Here is a 14340-nt window from a genome sequence, read left to right as displayed (position 1 = left end):
TTTGCCTCTGTGTTGCTGTGTTGTTGAGATCAGGCCTAAGAGTGCCAAGAAGACCATAGATATGTGAAACCTTCATTATAACTTCTGTGTTTACTCCTTACGAGATGACTCAAAGCATGATCTGCTTTGAGGGCGTGGGCAGATGATATTGCGTAAGTTGTGAAGTCTCCTCTAGAAAACAAGTGGTTTGCCAGCAGAGATGAACAGAAATTTTGGAGATGCAGCTTCTGCCTGCTTCCAGACATAATGAGGAAAAGCATTTTTATGCCCCTGCAGCTGTGTCTCTGCAAAGATGCAGTCTTGGTATAAACATGCCTAAAAATAAACCCAGCTGTGCCAGTAAGTTATGGGACCAGCTGAAGTTCCTACTGAGACCAGCCCAAAACCCCCACTGCAGGCTCTCAGCTACTGGCTGCAGCTGTGTCAGCGGTGGGGCATGGCACAAGAGCTGGCATGGATGGGTGAGCCACTGTGGCGAGTCCTGGCATCCTGCTGCAGTACTGGGTGCTGCAGGACAAAGGGTGGGAGGCAGGAGCCACTCTCTGAGCTGGATGTTTCTTCCTCTCTTCCCCATCCATCCCCAGAGCTGCTGTGCTTTGCTGGGAGGAGGAAGAGGAGGAGGGTGCTGGTTCACCTGCAATGGGGAGGTGCGAGAGACAGCAGCAGTGGTCCTCTGAAAGGCAGCAATGCCGCTGTTTGCTTTGCTGCCTGTGCTGTCAGGTCTCACTCTGATGGTGTGCCTTCCCAGTTGGGTGCCTCCGATCTTAGTGGTATTTTGTGGTCTTCTCATTTTTAAATGCTAGATTTCTTGGTTGTCTGTCATCTGCCTGTTTTCAACTCAAGCTTCATCCAGCAGAGAAATAAAAATGCAGAACTTGAGGCTCCAGTTTTTATAGCAGTATTTCCACTGCCAAATAATGTGGGGAAAATATTAGGTGTTTTAAATATCAGAGTCTGGAAATGAATCCTGACATCTTTCAGCAGTCCAGCTAGGAGCCCTGTTCCAGCAGGTACTCTCCTCCAGGGCACAGCTGAAGGTGAGCTCCTCAGGTCCCTGCCTTGGGGACCGAATGGCTGGCTTACACGAGGTGCTCTGGCTGTGCGCCATCATTGGACGCAGGTCTGTGTGTGTTGGGGGACCATGGGGCCTCTGCAAGCCTCCCCTTGGTCCTGTTCCCTGCCTGTGAAAAGAAAAGTCTCAGAGCAGGTATTGTTCTACAAAGGCTTTGTGAGCAGGGGCTACTTCTCTGATTTATAAATGCAGTGCAGGCATTAAGATCCGTATCCGACAAAAACAAAAGAAACCATTAATCAAGGTGTTTGGACGGGATGACCTTTGAAGGGCCCTTCCAACCCAAACCATTCTATGATTGTATGAATCTGAATGTGCGGGGTGTGCGGAGAGAGGAGCTCTGGTCTTCAGCCCCAGTTTTGCTGATCTCTGTGATTGTGCACCCTTGGCAAGCCCTGGGAGAGGACAGGATTCCTCCTGGCAGAACCCCTCCTGCCCAGGGAGCGCTGCATGGGTGCCATCCGACATGCAAGGAGCTGTGCTGTTGTCATGGCCAGCCATGGCTTTGGCAGTCTCCAATGTCCCTTCACAGCTCCAGCACTCATGGGATGCTGAGGGTGGCTCTTGCTGGGGAAATCGAGCTGGCTCAGGCAGGGAGACGTTCTGTTGCCTCTGGACATCTGCACCACAGACTGAGCATTGTGAAGAGCCACCAAGGAACTCGCGTCGTCTTTTCTTGAGTGTTTAATAAATATCATCATGCTTAGTTTTCCAGAGGGAAAGAGAAATGCCTTCTAGAAAAGCAGACTGTTGTTAGTACGCTGTACTACACGCCTGAGATACCCTGCCAAGTACAGCCACAGCCAGGATGCTTCCGGAGTGACTGTAAGCCAGCACTCCCTGACTGGCACAATGGCTGTGTTTCTCGGAGCATGAAATTTATGGATCAAGATCAACTAATTATTTGTGATTTTCTATATAGGCATGTATTCTTTTTGCCAGCAGAGATGGATTTGAGAAGGGAAGATTATGGTGTGGGTTAAACTAACTAAAAAATATTACTTGGGACAGGATGTTTCGCTTGGGAAATGAGTCGGGCTCCCTGTGCACTGAGGACATCAAGGTCTTGTCCTTGGAGGCTCTTGATGTCTCTGCAGTCGCCAGGACAATCTGGCGCACAGCAATGACCTCGGGGTGCTCGTCAGGGCTGAAGCCTGCTTGATTACTCCTGTTTTGCTTATTGTCCCTTTTATGCTTCATAATTAGGTGAGTTTCCATCTTAAGTAACCTTGCAATACGGTTATGCCATCTCTTTGTAGACACCTCCTCTGCCTGAAGGAAATCAAGTGCTTCATCTTCCCTAAGCTGGAGATTGGGTTTGGAGACAGAAGTTTTGGTCTTGGTTCTGTGTACAAAATGCAGGCAGCAGCCTATCACAGGCTACTGGTGTGATGCAGAGGCTGCAGTGTGGCTTTGCATTTGCATACCTGCCTCCTTTCACCTTTTCAGCCTCATTTTCTGCTTCTTAGGGATGACTGGAAGCTGAGAGTTAGTGATGGCCATTAAAACTGGGAGACGCCCCAGTGGTTTGGGTTGTGTCACAGCTTCTAACATCCATCCTGTTAATAGGTGTGCTATGGCTCGGCTGGTTGGGTGGCAGTTTGGGAATAGTCCCGTGGGTGCTGTGACAAAAGCTGCTCCATAGGCCAAGGGCAGCCGGTTTCCCTGCAGCTCCAGGCTGGAGCCACCTTCTTGTGCAGCAGAGGGAAACAAAACAGGAAGGAGAGGTGGGGCTTCAGATTGTGCCTGGGACCCAAAAATAAACTGTCAGAAAGAGCAAATAGAGTATTTGAAAAGAAAGGGGAAAAAAAGGTAATTTAATTTGGGAGATTTGCGAATGGCTGTGTGCAGCTGTGCGTGTTGAAGTTGTTTGTGCCCCCTAGGGTTGGGAAGCAGCCTTTGAGCTGTTGCCTGCTGCTGCTGTCCCTGGTGCCTGCTGGTGCCTTACCTGCTGCCTTCTCAGCTGGAGCACTGTTGTTGGGAGGACCTTCTCCCTGAGGGCATGATGGTTCTGCCTGCCCTCATAGCCTGGGACATTTAGAGAACCCACTGTCATCTGCTAATGTTTATTTAAATCTGAGGAAGATCAAGTTCCCATATATGTTTACCACAGACGTGTCCCTGTGGTTCACACTGTGAGCTGTTCTCTGCTCTCTCAGAGATGCTATCTTGCCTTTGCCTCTGGCAGTTATACATGAAAACAAGGCATGGCAGGTTTAGAAACATATTCAAGGACTATTTAGGAAAAGGAAATAAATTCAGTGTAGAAGGCTGCATGTTTATAGATTAAACTGCTCAAAGCATTTTAACAGATGGGACACTAAAGTTTCCGTGCAGGCCTTATTATCGGAATCAGTGTGGCTTAGTGGCTGTGGGTTGAAGAGTCAGTTCAGCTCTGGCTGAAGCTGGTGGCAGTGAAACAGGACCGTGCAAGATGATGGGAGATACTTGCCTGAAGCAAACAGTTGAGCTCTTATCTAAGGGTGGGTCTTGCACCTTGCTGTGATTCATAGACAGACCATGAACCCATGAATCCATCGCTCCAGGCGTGAGCCAGGCAACATCACTGATGGAAAGCCCATTATTTTTAATACTTTGAAAATGTTGTGCACAGACAGTGGCATTTTAAAGGCAACGTTTACAACTGGTAACATCGCAGTATCTCAGAAATGGCAGGTTTTGAAGTGACTGTGCAGGATTCTGCGTTAGCCGAGTTTGTGTGCAAGTGCCTGTTCAGTTCATGGCTCAGCATCTTCTTGAGCATTATGGACAGCCAGATTTTTAGATATGGCGTTGTGAAGGTACATACGCTTTCCCCAGAGGACAAGGTGTGTGACCAACAGTGCTCTACCCTGGATTCCCAGCTGATGGCTGGTTAGGCTGGGATGAGCTGGGGTGCGTGGCAGCCACTGTGGGTGGGCAGGCAAATCCTGATTAGGGATGCTCCAATCTGAGCTGGTCAGGAAGTGAGCTGATGCCACAAGGAGGTTGTACCAGCTGTGAAGGCACAGCCTTGTCAAGAATAGTACTGCAGCATTTCAATTCGGTCTGGTGCAACTCTTTGTGTAGTTTTAACATGAAAAATGTAGTCAAATTGAAGAGCGAAGGAGGTGCTAATTGTGTTTGTTCTGGTATGCCAGAGTGATGGAAAGCAGCATAAGGAATATGTATTGTATTATATTAACATGGTGAATTGATTAACAAGTTAATCTTATTCAGTCAGGTATGTGTAGACTGCAGAAACTATGCAGATAAAGCTGCACACATACTTTTTTGTGGTCTCTTATAAATTGGAAGTTGTCAGGGGAGGGCAGTTGTGCCTTGGCTGCTCTTGGGTAGGGTGCGCTCTGTATTGTCAAGGTGGAAACTTTCTTTGTGGGTTATAAAAGGTGGTTGGCTTCTCTTTTATCCATGATTACCCTTGTTTTTCTGGGTGTGTTGTGAAATCTGGACTGTACAGTGAAAGTAATTATTGACAAAAAAACTGCAGAATCATAGTTCCTATTCTTTCAGCAATATTTGCACGTGGCAGGAGCTCCATGGACTCTCCATTTCCTCAGAGAACCCTTCTGAAAGGACAATAAAATCTCTTTCTATAGCCAGAAGAGAGATACTGAGGTTTTTTTTTCTCTTCCCTGAAAACCACCATGCTCCACTACGAGCAGAACTGACCTTGGCCTTCAAGCCGCGTGCCAGGGCTGGAATCTCTGCCCTACGTCACCGCTGCAGCAGTTGTGTCTGCCCGTGCCACACTATCTCTTTGCTTTGGGTTTCTGAGGCACTGTGACACTTGCCATGCAGTATGCAAACTACAGTCATGCATTCTGGAGCATTCCGTGAGGTGCTCAAGGCTTCGTTTTGGCTGGTCGTGGTGTTCCTGGTGGCTTTGTGGGGTGGGTGCGATCAGCAGGTACTGATAGAGTGAAAAATTGCACTGGGGGGAAAGCTTTTGAGCAGCCCATCTATTGCAAGGTCCTCCCTGACCCTTGCATGGGACCTGCCCATGGGACCCCCATGCAGGTGGGTGTCTGGGCTCTGCCCAGAAAGCTGCCGTTCCACATGCCCCCGAGATCCCTGTAAGCCATGTTTTTTGGCTCATTGCAGTGTTACTACCAATGTGTTTTGCTAGCACCCTTGAAAGGTCTCCTAGAAACTGGAAAATAGATCATTAAAGGGTACCATTATCACAGCTCACTCTGAGTTGCTCACGTTCTATGGTTTTTTTTTTCCTTACAATTTTACCTCAAAAAATAAAAAAGAAGGTTAATTGGCAACTTTTTAAAATCAAGGACATCCCTGGGCAAATCCTTCCACTCTCTGGACAACGGCTGCTGGTAGTAAAGGTTCTGGAGAGGGCTGGAAATGGTGAGGATGCTGCATAGCTCAGCCTACAGCTGAGCCACTCCCCGGCTGCTGAAGCACCAGTCTCCCAATGCGGTGGGATGCTGGGGCTGCCTGGTGTCAAGCCCGATGGTGGGAGTGTTATAAGTGGAGGAGGCTGTCTCCCAGCCAGGGTTAAACTCTGGGGTCACCAGCTCCCTCTGGTTTCCACATGTAAAGGGGCAGCTGGGGCAAGTGTGGCCAAGCAGATGTGGGTTTGTGGAAGAGTCTGAGCACCTCTGGGATGCTCAGCCCAGCACCCACTGTAGGTAGAGGCATATAGGTCCACTACACACGCACGAGCATGAAGGTGTGCTTGTACTTGCACAGCTCATCTCATGCAGAAACAGCTGTTCAAAAAGCTGTTTAAAAAGCCACCCAAACCTTAATGGCTAACCTATTTTGCCGCTTTAAATAATTAAGCCTCAAAAATACACCAAGGTCTTCTGGGGGTCCTGCTTCTGTCATCATAACAGCTACTCCTGTGAGAGTCACTTTTTCTCATTTCCTATCTGAAATACATGGTGCAAAGAATAGGGAAAGTACAGCATGGAAGGCCTATGGAAAAAAAGATAACTTTTTCACATTTCTGATTGCATAGAGAGGAGAAAAAAGGTAACGGGTCATTAGAGGAAAGATTTGGTTCTGCTGGGATCTAAAAGATTGCTGGAGAAATACCTAAAGGACTGGATAAGTTCCTAAAGGGGCCAAGAAGAAATCTGGAGAGGGACTTTTTACAAGGGCATGTAGGGACAGGACAGGGGGAAATGGCTTTAAACTGACAGAGGGGAAATTTAGGTTAGGTATTAGGAAGTTCTTCAGTATAAGGGTGCTGAGGCGCTGGCACAGGGTGCCCAGAGAAGCTGTGGCTGCCCCATCTCTGGCAGTGTTGAAGGCCAGGTTGGATGGGGCTAGTGCAAGGTGTCCCTGCCCGTTGCACAGGGTTGGAACTGGATGAGCTTTAAGATTTCTTCCAACCCAAGCCATTCTGTGATTCAAAGCTTTTATATCTGCTGCTAGTTACTTCATAATAGTGTTTGCTCTATGGTAGCACCTTGAGCTGAGTGCCAAGGCTGTGCTGCACTGGGTGCTCGTGCAGCCATGGTGCAGGGGGAAGCAGGGTGCCCTGGGCACTGCTGGGGGCAGAGCAGTGGGATTGCGCCGGGAGGAAATGGAGGGTGAGACATGGAGATGTTAGTTGCATCAGGACTTAGTTATGGTAGGCAGGCTGCAGCCAACTGTGTCTGCTCCATTTAATCAGTAATTCAAGAGAAGCCTTGGAAAATTGAGATTTGTCAAGGAAAGATAGTTGAGAAGCATCTACAGATGAGTCACTGATTCTGATTGATACAGCTAAAAAGATGAGAAATCGCCCAAAATGTTTCTTACCTTAAGAACAGACGATAAAATTGCTGTTCCAGCTATTAACCTACAATTTAGGTAGGTAGGTAGGATCTACATAGGTCTCTTGTGAAGAACAAAGGTAGCAGAATTCCTGAAGGACACAATTGACAGCAAGATTGGAGGAGAGTGGTGAGCCTGGGTCTTTATCTCACCAATAATTGTCCCATTTTGCACTTTACTCTCATGGTGTGAGGGGCGTAGAAATACTTCAGCAAAGAGCTCTGACCTGCGTGAGGGGCAAACTGCACCAGTACTCTGGTAACAGCACTGGTCCTTGGTTGAGATTAAGCATCCCAGCTAGTTGTTCATGTAACAACAGCAGCAGTCCCTTAAGTCTTGTCTGCACTGGGAGGTATTTTTCAGCCTGTGGTATGATTTAAACCAGTTGAATAGTAGTTCCTCATCTGTTCTTGAGGAAACACGTTTTCTTATTTAAAACCTCTCTCTCCTCAGTTAAGTTTATGTCTCTTAGGAGGAGGAAGAAAAGGGTATAGATAGTCTGGGCTAAAGAAGCTACTCTTATTACTGTAATTAATATATCTGAGCAAAAGATGATAACAAGGCAGCTGCCCTTACACTGGTGTATCATTGTCCTTGCCACAGTTCTCCTTAAGAATGATTGTTCTTAAAGCTATTTCACTCTAATTTGTTTTAAATCCCGATATCCTCAGGACTGCTGCATATGTGAGTGCACGTTGCAGGATCTCCCTGTGGTTGGGTAGTAGTGAAACGAGATGGGGAAGAGGAGGGGGAGAGGTAGGAGAGGGATAGGAGAGGCAGGGGACCAGTGCCCGCTGCAATCTCAGCCTGGCAAGTGCAGGGCGGTGGTGCTGTGCATTGTAACTCACTGCAGAGGTGGAAACCCCGGTAGAAAAGCTGGTGGTTAGCACAGAGAAAACACATATCTTTCCTAATTAAACCTTGACCCTGCTGCTGCTCTTTCGGTGTGTGAGATCTCCCCTTGCCTTTGTCATTCCCTCATGGACAAAGCTGCCTGCAGGGTGTAGAGAGGCACTGGCCATGGACAGAAGGGCTTCACATCAGGACAGTGTTCCCTTGCCCTGGAGTCTGTGGTGGTGCTTGATCCCTTGCAAGACTTCATGGTGTGGGTTCTGGCTGCCATCTCTGCGGGGGCTGTTTTCTGTTTCAGTGGACTTTGGGTTTATTCATACTGTTGGCCCAAATGAGGCTTGGGCTTTTCTGACTATAAAGATTTTTCTTCTGAGAAGTCCTGGCATTGACACATTCACTTTTAATTTGATTAGTCAGAGCTCACCTGCAAGCAGTCAAACAATACCAGAAACAAAAAGCAGGTCTAATTTTGACCAAGTTGCGGTGACCTACTGACTGTTAGAAGCTAATTGCCTCATCTAGTGTTTTGAGACAAAGGGAGCTTTAGCAAATAACTTAAAATGCTGTTGCTCCCCAGACTGCCTGGGTGTGTGTGGACTTGTGATCCTAAGCACCTCTCCTGCTGCTGTGCTTTCCAGAAAAGCAGCTTCTCCATGGATCTGATCAAACAAGTGGGTGGCAATGCACATCAGGATGGAGGCAATGGGGCAAGTACCAGCCAAGGGGGAAGGGTTTAGGCATGTGGATGGGGGCAAGCATGAGGAATACATGTTTGGAGAGGAGTGATGGCAACAGGTAGGTCTGAAAAAGGAAGAGGAAATAGGTAGAAAAGAAGCAAGACAGAGAAGAAAAGAAGAGCTTAAGGGGGTTTGACAGCTTGGGAACATCTGTTTAAATTAAGAATCAAATGGATAAAGTAACCTCTAGTGAAGCGGTACTTCATGAAATGGGTTCATGTAGCTTAATGAGTATTGAGAGACCTTTTTTGATGTACTGGTGTCACTGTTGGAGCCCAAATTACATGAACACTGCAACAGCCAGTCCCAATTGTCTTCTCTTTCTAGGCTGTGCTGTCACTGTGTCTGTACTTTGTCACATATTGTACCTAGGGGCAATGTCAGGAGGGGCACCCCAGAGTGGTCTTCAGCATGGTCAAAGTGAGGTTTGGCTTAGCTGTTGATTGTCCCCTTTCTGATCAGTGCTTGGCTTGTCCCATCACCGAAACATTGGGTTTTACCATGATCATTCTCACAAGGACCATCCACTGTGCTTACCTGTGGCTTGTCCTGATCCCATTTGCTGACCCTTTCCCTTGTTCTCTTTCTATTTTATGCTGCAGGTTGGAGACTGGCCATGAACATGTCTTGCCCATTGACTATTACTTTCCACCTCAAAAGACTTGCCTGATCTGTGGAGATGAAGCATCTGGGTGCCATTATGGAGCCCTCACTTGTGGTAGCTGCAAAGTCTTCTTCAAACGGGCGGCTGAAGGTAATGCATACAGAGGGAGAAGGGAAAATCACTTCCACCTCCAGGTGTTGTCTTTCTCTACCACAGTAGCCGGAGAGTCAAATGCTGCTAATCATGAGTTCTTGTTATCAGCAGCCAAGTTATTAACATCTAGATGCTGGAGGCATTTGCAGCATCGCGATATGTTCTCCTCTGGTTGAAAGAAGTTCAGCAACCTTGCCTTGGACAGCCTGTGAGGTCAAAAGGACTGAGGCAAGAGTGGTGGGAACAAAGTGCAGAGGCTTTCTAAGGTCCCTTGAGCTAGTAAAGGAGAAAATTCAAGGATAAATTTCTTTGTCCCGTGTTTGTCTTTCCCATTACAGGCTGCCTTCAGAAAGTGTGCAAACCAGTTTGCCAAAACACAGTCCTTTTCAATGACCGATTATCTTTGTGACCCAGTAAGACCCTGGAGCAGTCAGTTCCTGCTTCTCCTCTTCACATTCAAGTGTGCACTAAGTTCCCATCAGCCCTCCTACGATCTGAGACCCACAACTCCAAATTTAGGGATGCTTTTCCTCTTCTGTATCCCTTGATACTCACAAAATAGCAGAACCATCTGTCCATTAAGAACAGAGCTTTGTCCTTGGCATCCATGGTGCTTCGCCCTACCTCTTAAGAAAGCAACTTTTCCATGTCCAGCTCTGTAGTGCCAGGCTCTCCAGAGATATGTGTGAACCCACATGTTCCCTCTCAACAGCAAGCTCTTTGCACCGTCTTTCCTTGGTAATTAGCATCTAGAAGTATCTAGCCCAACTATTTCCTTGTGCTGTGGGTCAGCAGTACCTGGTTTCTAACTGCAGTTAACAGTTATGATTCCCTGGCAACAGAGAGAGAGTCTCTGTTGTGGGAGCCTACCTGTCCAGTAATGTAATGTGCCATCTGACTTGTTTCCTAATGAACCAATACAAATCATCATTCTTCCTTGGTGCTAACATAAATTGTTCAGTGCACCACATGCACACACCATTGGCAGTTGTTGTTAGAGGTGATGGCATCCCTGGGAGAGGAGGTAGTGCAGTTCCTGGCTGGTGGCCAGCAATGGGGGTGGAAGGCTTCTCTCTCTGGTTCATCTCACTGTGATGTTCCCCTCCTGTGCTTAACGTCATCCTTGTGTGGAGTGGAGTTCCCACACTGATGGGTGCTCACCTGGTAGTGTCGGAACACTGCTTCTCAGTTAATTCTAGCATTATCCTGTGCGTTTTCAGAGTCTCTTTTCCCTCCTTCATCATGCATGCCAGAAGTGAACTTGTCAGCACTGGTTCAGGGAAGAATCAGGGCTGTGCCGTAGCGTACAACAGCATCCTGTTACCATAATGGGACTGTCAAATAATAGATAATAAGTTTGGCATGTCTTTCCCCTAGTAAATCATTTACAGATATGTCTCTTTGCTATACACCAATTCTGTGTAAGGCCAAATGGATTGGCTTGCACAGCCAGAGTAAATAACAGATGCTTGTTTGAGTCAGGCAGTTATTGTTGATTTATAGTAAGTGGAGTCTTGGCTCTCTGTCAGAAAAACTGCTGATGAAATGCCCCGTGTCAATTGGCGAGTCCCAGTGTGCTGCTCTTCCTCCTCCAACCCCGGGGTAGGCTCTGGCTGGTGTGGGGTGAAGGCTGATACTTCATAGAATCATAGAATGGTTTGGGTTAGAAAGGACCTTATGATCGTACAGTTCCAACCCCCCTGCCATGGGCAGGGATACTGCACTCTAGACCATGTTGTCCAAGGCTCTGTCCAACCTGGCCATAAATACTGCTAGGGATGGAGCATTTACCAGTTCTTTGGGCACCCTGTGCCAGTGCCTCACCACCATCACAGTGAAAAGAACTACTTCCTTATATCTAACCTGAACTTCCCCTGTTTAAATGCATTACCTTTTACCTGTTACCTATAGTGCATTAAATGCACTACAGCCCCTAATGAAGAGTCACTCTCTAGCATCCTTGTAGGCTCCCTTCAGACCCTGGAAGCTGCTCTGAGGTCTCCACGCAGCCTTCCCTTTTCTAGACTGAACAGCCCCAGCTTTCTCAGCCTGTCTTCGTACGGGAGGTGCTCAAGCCCCCTAATAGTCCTTATGGTCCTCTTCTGGACATGTTCCAACAGTTCCATGTCCTTTTTATGTTGAGGACACCAATACTCCAAGTGAGGCCTCACGAGAGCAGGGTAGAGGTTTAGGATCGCCTCCTTCGACCTGCTGGTCACGCTCCTTTTGATGCAGCCCACGATACGGTTGGTTTCTGGGCTGTGAGCGCGCACTGAAGCCGGCTCATGTTCAGTTTCTCATCAACCAGCACCCCCAAGTCCTTCTCCTTGGGCTGCTCTGAATCTCTTCTGTGCCCGACCTGTAGTTGTGCCTGGGATTGCCCTGACCCAGGTGTAGGACCTTGCACTTCACTTTGTTGAACGTCATGAGGTTGGCATCAGCCCATCTCTCAAGCGTGTCAAGGTCTCTGTGGATGGCATCCCTTCCCTCCAGCATATCAACCGAACCACATTTCAATGTGTTCTCATGTTTCAAAGTCCATAAAATGCATTTCTGAAGCCCTTATATTTTGTCTGTGGACTCTTCTTAAAACAGTAAATCAGAAAGCTTCCTGAAAGTGAGACGAGAAACCTTTTCTCCTGCCTGTATTACCTTCCTATTACTGGTGTAAGACAGCAGCCTCTGATGGGTAGAAGCAATGGAGTAGGAATGGAAGAGCAGCGCAAACAGATCACCTTGAGGAGAATGGAGAATAGCTAAACACATAGCTTTTCTTTTATCATATTCTTCACCTAATATAATATTGAACTTTTTTAGTAGTAATTTAGGGGGTATTTAAGAAGGTTTTATAGATATACACTGCCTTCTAAGGGATTAGAAAGGGAAAAGATTTAAAAAAAAAGTGAAAGTTATGACATTGATTCCTCTTCCCTTTTGAAACACGCTGAGGGATTTGTATGGTTTCCAGTAGAGCTTGCTTTGGTAAAATGTTTGACAGATTTGAGGATTTTTGCAAGTTCAGATCCAACCAGTTCTTCCAGAAAGATGCTGAAAGAGTTAGCGGAGAAGACATGAGTATTTCCTTGAACTCTTTCTGTCAGCTCTCTTGACTTCTCTCTACACATTCTCCAGGTTATGTGTAGAGCAGCTTTAAAATGCTGCAGATTCTTCAGCTTGTGAGGTGGGCAGCCTCAGTTTTGTAGTCAAACCTGGTATTTGCCTCTCCCTTGCTCTCACCCCATTCTGGTGTCCAAGTGCTTGAAGGATCCAGAGGGCTGGGGCTCCTGCAAGGGAGGAGGACTCCTCCTTCCGATTCCTCTTTCTCCTACGGTAACAAAAGTTTGGTAAGTAAAAAGTGCATCCATCTCAGCATAGTCTTTGATTTTTCTCGACTCAAGTATGCAGGGCAGCATTCGGCATGGTTAGAATGGCTCAGATGAGTTACAGACATTAGGGTTTGGTTCTCGTGATACCACACTTGTCCCTGAAACTAGACAATGCTTCAAGAACAGCACACTTCCAAATTTGTTGCCCGTCCAAGTGTTGCTGTTGTCCCATCCCATGCAGGAAGGGAGTAATTTCTGAGTCACCTGCATCCATCCCTCAAAAATCATAGCCCTTCCTCATCCCTCCAGGGTTGCACGAGGTCTGATGGCAACCTTGGCCAGCTGAGAGCTGCCTCTGCGCAGTGTTCTTGGCAGCGCAGGGCTGGGATGTCTCAGGCTGTATTCCTGATGGGATTGACTTTATATAGCAGAGAGCTAAATGAAAAGAAAACCAACAAACCAACACATTTGGCATATTTCCTAGAGGGCTAACAGCCAGACTGCTGTGCAGTCTGTTCCGATTCCCTTTCAGTCACTCTCCATATGGATTATTGTTCTACACCCTGACCTGCTGAAGATCAGCCTTGCACCAGGGAAATGTCTCTGGCTAACTCAAGTTTCCTGTCAGTTTTCAAGATGACAAGTTACAGTGAAGTGTTTTCAAAGACCACCGTCATGTTTTGGATTGCTTTTTCTCTTTCTTGTGGCAGATCTGACAGTATGGAGGAGTGTCAAATCTGGAAAAGACTTGGTGGTGCTGTGGCACTGTGATGCTCCTGCTTCAGTGGCAGGATTCTCACTACCCTGTGGGTATTATTTGCCTTAAAAATTGGTGGAAAGAGCAGAAGGTGGAATAAGCATACCCATGACAGTTCAGGCCCTCCCAGCACAGTCTGCTGCCTGTCTGCTGGAGCTGGGGGCTGAAGCCTGCTCTGTGTCTGGGGCTGGATGCTTTCCTTTTGCTTTCTTTAGACTTTTGGTAAATGCAGGTGACTATTAGGAAAATTGCAAAGATAGTTTATTAAATTCTGGCCACGGCCCAGCTGGTGACAGTGATAGGGACCAGAGTTTTTACAGAAGAGCATTAGGGACCCTGTGGTTACCTGAGACCTTGGGGGATTCACTTTCTCAGGAAGCTTGGCCTTATCCTTCAGTTGTTAGATCTGGTTTATGACCTGAGATACGAGGACATGTGTCTCTTCCAAAAGGCATTTAATGGGTTTTCATATTTGCAACCTTAAATCTTACTCCAGACGTTCGCATAGATTACTTTGTTTTCTGGAGGACAAAGCTACTCGAGGCACAACTCCTCATGGAGCAACAGGCTTTTAGTTAAGTAACTTCTGGGCTGAGTCACTGATCTTTCCTCATAAATCTCTATTCTTAGTCAAGACTGGAGAACTGCTTTTCCCCTCTGCTCGTGATGTTTGTTGCAGCTCCAGTGGGTGAGCAGGAGGACTTGGTAATGGCAGAAGCATCCCCCTGCCTGGGGGAGCCCCAGGTGGCAGGGTTGTCCCATTGAGGCGGCACTGGTACACCAGTGTACCTGTGATGTGCAGTGGAAGGGAGACTGCAGCAAGCCTGCAAGATCCACTGTTGCACAGACTGATCTTCTAGGGCTCTGTTCTGGTCTGGCATGGGAGAGGGATGCTGAGTACCTTTGTAACTGCATTTCTCACCCACATGCGTGTCAAACAGCATCTGGATAGGCAGGGAAGGAAGGGGGTCTTCTCTGGGCACACATCTGCAGAGTCATCAACTGGGTAGTTATATTGAGGCCCACACCTTGCCAGCATCCCCGTTGTAAGTACA

The 14340-nt window shown here is 47.4% G+C and overlaps 1 protein-coding gene across 1 annotated transcript in view; it reads left to right on the top strand.

Annotated features, from left to right (window-relative positions):
- AR (androgen receptor) overlaps positions 1-14340 on the top strand; it is a 51295-nt gene that overhangs the window by 14714 nt on the left and 22241 nt on the right. Inside the window, exon 2 of the mRNA XM_057404834.1 lies at positions 9048-9199. Within this exon, the coding sequence (XP_057260817.1) occupies positions 9048-9199 (152 nt within the window). The remainder of the gene's footprint in view (positions 1-9047; positions 9200-14340) is intronic.

This window comes from Pezoporus wallicus, unplaced genomic scaffold (assembly GCF_028554395.1).
Source record: "Pezoporus wallicus isolate ANWC-B61680 ecotype Strahan unplaced genomic scaffold, APGP_CSIRO_Pwel_v1 contig_5104, whole genome shotgun sequence".
Taxonomy (NCBI): Eukaryota; Metazoa; Chordata; class Aves; order Psittaciformes; family Psittacidae; genus Pezoporus; species Pezoporus wallicus.
This window is presented reverse-complemented; position numbering and strand designations above follow the sequence as displayed.